This window comes from Zea mays, chromosome 1 (genome assembly GCF_902167145.1).
Source record: "Zea mays cultivar B73 chromosome 1, Zm-B73-REFERENCE-NAM-5.0, whole genome shotgun sequence".
Lineage (NCBI taxonomy): Eukaryota > Viridiplantae > Streptophyta > Magnoliopsida > Poales > Poaceae > Zea > Zea mays.
Window position 1 is genome coordinate 257,063,445 of NC_050096.1, and position 3,429 is coordinate 257,066,873.

Consider the following 3,429-nt stretch of genomic DNA (forward strand, 5'->3'; position numbering starts at 1 on the left):
ATGACGGTTTGGACACACACACGGCGGGTGTGAAACACGACGGCAAGCACAGTCCGTCACATTGTTCATGCCCGTCTGCCGCTAATTATTAATATCACTTGGCCTGTACTACTAGCTCCAAGCCGAAAGCATTCGGCAGCAACAGCACTCGCACTCGCACGCCCGTCTCCTGCCTCTCTTGGCATGTACAAACAAGAGTCTTCTTCAATTGGACGAACAAAAGAGTCGCCCACCGACTCGGAGATAAACGCACTCGACACGGTCGCACTGCCCCGTCGACACAGCATCTTGGAACCGCATCACAGACGACAAATCCCCCATTTCATCCACTTGGGAATAAATCCACAGCAGCAGCAGCGTCCCTACGGCATCAGAGCACAGTGGCAGGAAAGAACGACCACCACACAAGTGGTCAGGTGGACAGAGCAGAGGAGCGCTCGCTTGCTGTGGAGGAAGCAAACTCCCATCAGCGTTTGCCACGCAAATGCTGTGCCCGTCGACAACGAAGGCTCTGCTTGTCCCGGCGGGCACAGAAACAGATACTCTACGGCCGATGATGAACAGAAACGAAATTGGATCTCTGAACAAAGATCGAGACAGAAACCGTCACCGGTTCTTGTTTTCATACCATCAGTCATATACTGTGAACAAATGTACACGCACCGATAGCCACAGGGAACACAGAGTATATAAGCCAAGCCAGCAACACCTCAGCAGCAGCGGCAGCAACTGGGTGGCAATGGCGAGCAAGTAGCAGCAACCAAGATCCCAGACACCCCAGTCCACTGGACTGGGTGACAACAACTGGAGCTGGATGCACATCCATGTCATCCAAAGGGAGAAAAAAAAAGGGATAAAGCAAAGAAGAAGAAGAAAAAATATGTACTCTATACTAGCCAGAGGCACCACCAGCTGAAAAGCTACGAGCTGGGCGCCTTTCTACTAATCTCTCTCTCTCTCTCTAAGCTGCCACTATCCCAATTTACTTACACTAGTGTCAAATGAAATAATGAAAAAAAAAAGGCAAAGCAAAGCAACTACCAACTGTAACTCTGGTGTGCGTGGGGGGACAGGAAGACCCCGGGGAACTGATCTGGGCTCCCTCTGGTGACTTCTCCCCTGATCCATGGCTGGCTCCTCTGTTCCTCCTCCGAGAAACGTGGAGCTCGGTCAGGCCGCCTGGGCCTCGAGCTCCTGGCCCGTGATGAAGGTGCCGTGGAAGCCGAAGGGCACGCGGGACGGCAGCTGGACCGTGGCCTCCAGCCGCATGTCGGCGGCATTGACCACAAGTAGCTCCGACGTGCCGGCGCGCTCGTCGTGGACGAAGGTGAGCACGTACCCGTCGTCCTCGCCGCGCGGGTGGGCCGCGGCCGGGTCCATGGGCACGAAGCATGGCTCGCCGCCGAACCGGCCCTCGCCGTACTCGAACTTGGTGAGCTCGCCCGTGGACAGGTCCACCTTGGCGAAGCCCGACACCTTGGGCCACGGCTCCGCCACCGCGAGGTACGCGTACCGGGTCTCGCGGCCCAGCAGGTTGCGGTTCACCATGCCCACCTCCAGGTTCACCTGCTGCGACGGCGGCAGGACGGCGCGGCGCGTGGACCGGCCCGTGCGCGCGTCCAGGCGGATCTCCGTCAGCACGCTCTCCAGGCGCTCGTCGGACTCGTTGAAGATGGAGTCGGCGGGGGTCATGCAGGAGCCGATCACCACCACCTCGCCCGTCGCCTCGTCCTCCCACGCGTTCCACAGGTGGAAGCAGAAGCAGTCCGGCACGTCCACCCACGCCATCTCCGACGCGTCCGCGGCGTGCTTGGGGAGCACGCCGAACCGCGACGTCTTCTCCTTGTCCAGCACCACGGGCGACCCGCCGCGCAGCATCTCCTGGAGCTTGAACACCACCTGGTGGTCGGGCACAACCACGAAGTTCTCGGTGATGGCGAAGTCGTGGATCATCGTAGGCTGCTCCAGCGGGATCTCCACGTCGTCGGACTTGGTGCCGTCGGGCCTGAAGTAGAAGTACTTGAGGTACGGCCTCTTGATGACGTCGTAGCTGAGCGCGTGGAGCTCCCCGGTGGCCGGGTCCAGCTTGGGGTGCGCGATCATGGCGCAGCCGAGCTGCCCGTCGAAGTCGTAGCGGCCGACGGTCTCGAGGTCGCCGTCGTCCGCCACGCGGACGTGGTAGGGGAGGTCGTCCTCGGACATGGCGAGCAGGCGGCCGTTGAAGTAGACGAGGCCGGCGTTGGCCACGCCGGTGCCGGCCGAGGGGTCCACGAGGCCGCACGCGGCGCGCGCGTAGAACAGGGCGAGGCGCGCGATCCCGGAGTGCCCGTGCAGCTCGCCAATGGCCTTGGGGAAGACGGGGCGGCCGATCGCGCGCTCCTGGCGCAGGCGCGCGGTCTCCGTGAAGCGGCAGGCGTAGGACTCGGCGGCGCCGTTGCGTATCCGCAGCGCGTGCACCATGCCGTCGCCGTCGAAGAGGTGGTGCCCGGCGACGGGGTCGAAGCAGGGGTTGGCGCCGTTGCGCGCGTAGACCCCGTCGATGAAGGGCGGGATGCGGCCGGAGACGGGGAGCTCGTGCACGGGCGGGCTCTCCCCGACGGGCGCGAAGTTGCCGGCGATCTGCACGGCCGGGTCGGCCGTGCTGGGCAGCCCGTGGGGCCGCTCCAGGACGTTGGCCACGAACCCTTCCTCGAACGCGTCGAGCGCGGCCGCCGCGGCGCGCTGGAACAAGTTGAGCTGCTTCTTGCCGCCGTCCGCTTTCCTCGGCGCCGCGGAGTGCCCTGGGACGGCAATGGCGGCGGGCTTCCTGGACGGCGCCGGCAGGTCGGCGACGGGCTTGTGGAACGGCGCTTGGAGGCACTCGGCGGGCGGCACGGAGCTGACGGCGCGCGGCGAGAACCTGACGGAATTGGAGGCCCGGGCCCTGGACCGGGCCGGCAGGTGCCGGTGTATGGAAACAGAGGTGGGCGGGGCGAGACCCTGCATCGCGGTGACTGGAATTGGCGTGGATCGCGTGCGGGGGTTTTTGCGGGGATCGGGTGGGTTTTTGCGTGGGCGGCGGCGGTCCTCCGTAGTCTGTTGTTGGTGTGGTGGTCTGTGATGGATGGTTTGGCGGTGGGAGCCGGCGGTTGTATTTATAGAGAGAGGGTCGAGTCGCGGGAGCAGAGAAGGGGGGGGAAGGGGAGCTCGAACTCAAAGCTGTGGTGGGTGAGGACGTGAGGGGGAAGGAAAAGGGGGAGATGAGAGGGCGCGGGTGGGGGAGAGTGAAGTGGGGCGGTTTGAACGGGCCGCGACTCCAAGAATGAATTCGCGACGCCGACAGGGGCGCCCACGTGGTGCGCTGCGGGGGGCGGCAGGGGGGACGCGCTGACGGGGACGTGCCCCCGGCGCACGCGATGCCTTCGTTGCCCAGCCGATGGCCGATGCCTT

General features: G+C 63.9%; 1 protein-coding gene across 1 annotated transcript; it reads right to left on the reverse strand.

Annotated features, from left to right (window-relative positions):
• Positions 1–597: 597 nt before the first annotated feature.
• Positions 598–3,105, reverse strand: LOC732819 (viviparous14). Its single transcript, NM_001112432.3, has one exon. The coding sequence runs from the start codon at positions 2,983–2,985 to the stop codon at positions 1,171–1,173; it is 1,815 nt and encodes a 604-aa protein (NP_001105902.3). The 5' UTR covers positions 2,986–3,105; the 3' UTR covers positions 598–1,170.
• Between the last annotated feature and the right edge of the window lie 324 nt (positions 3,106–3,429).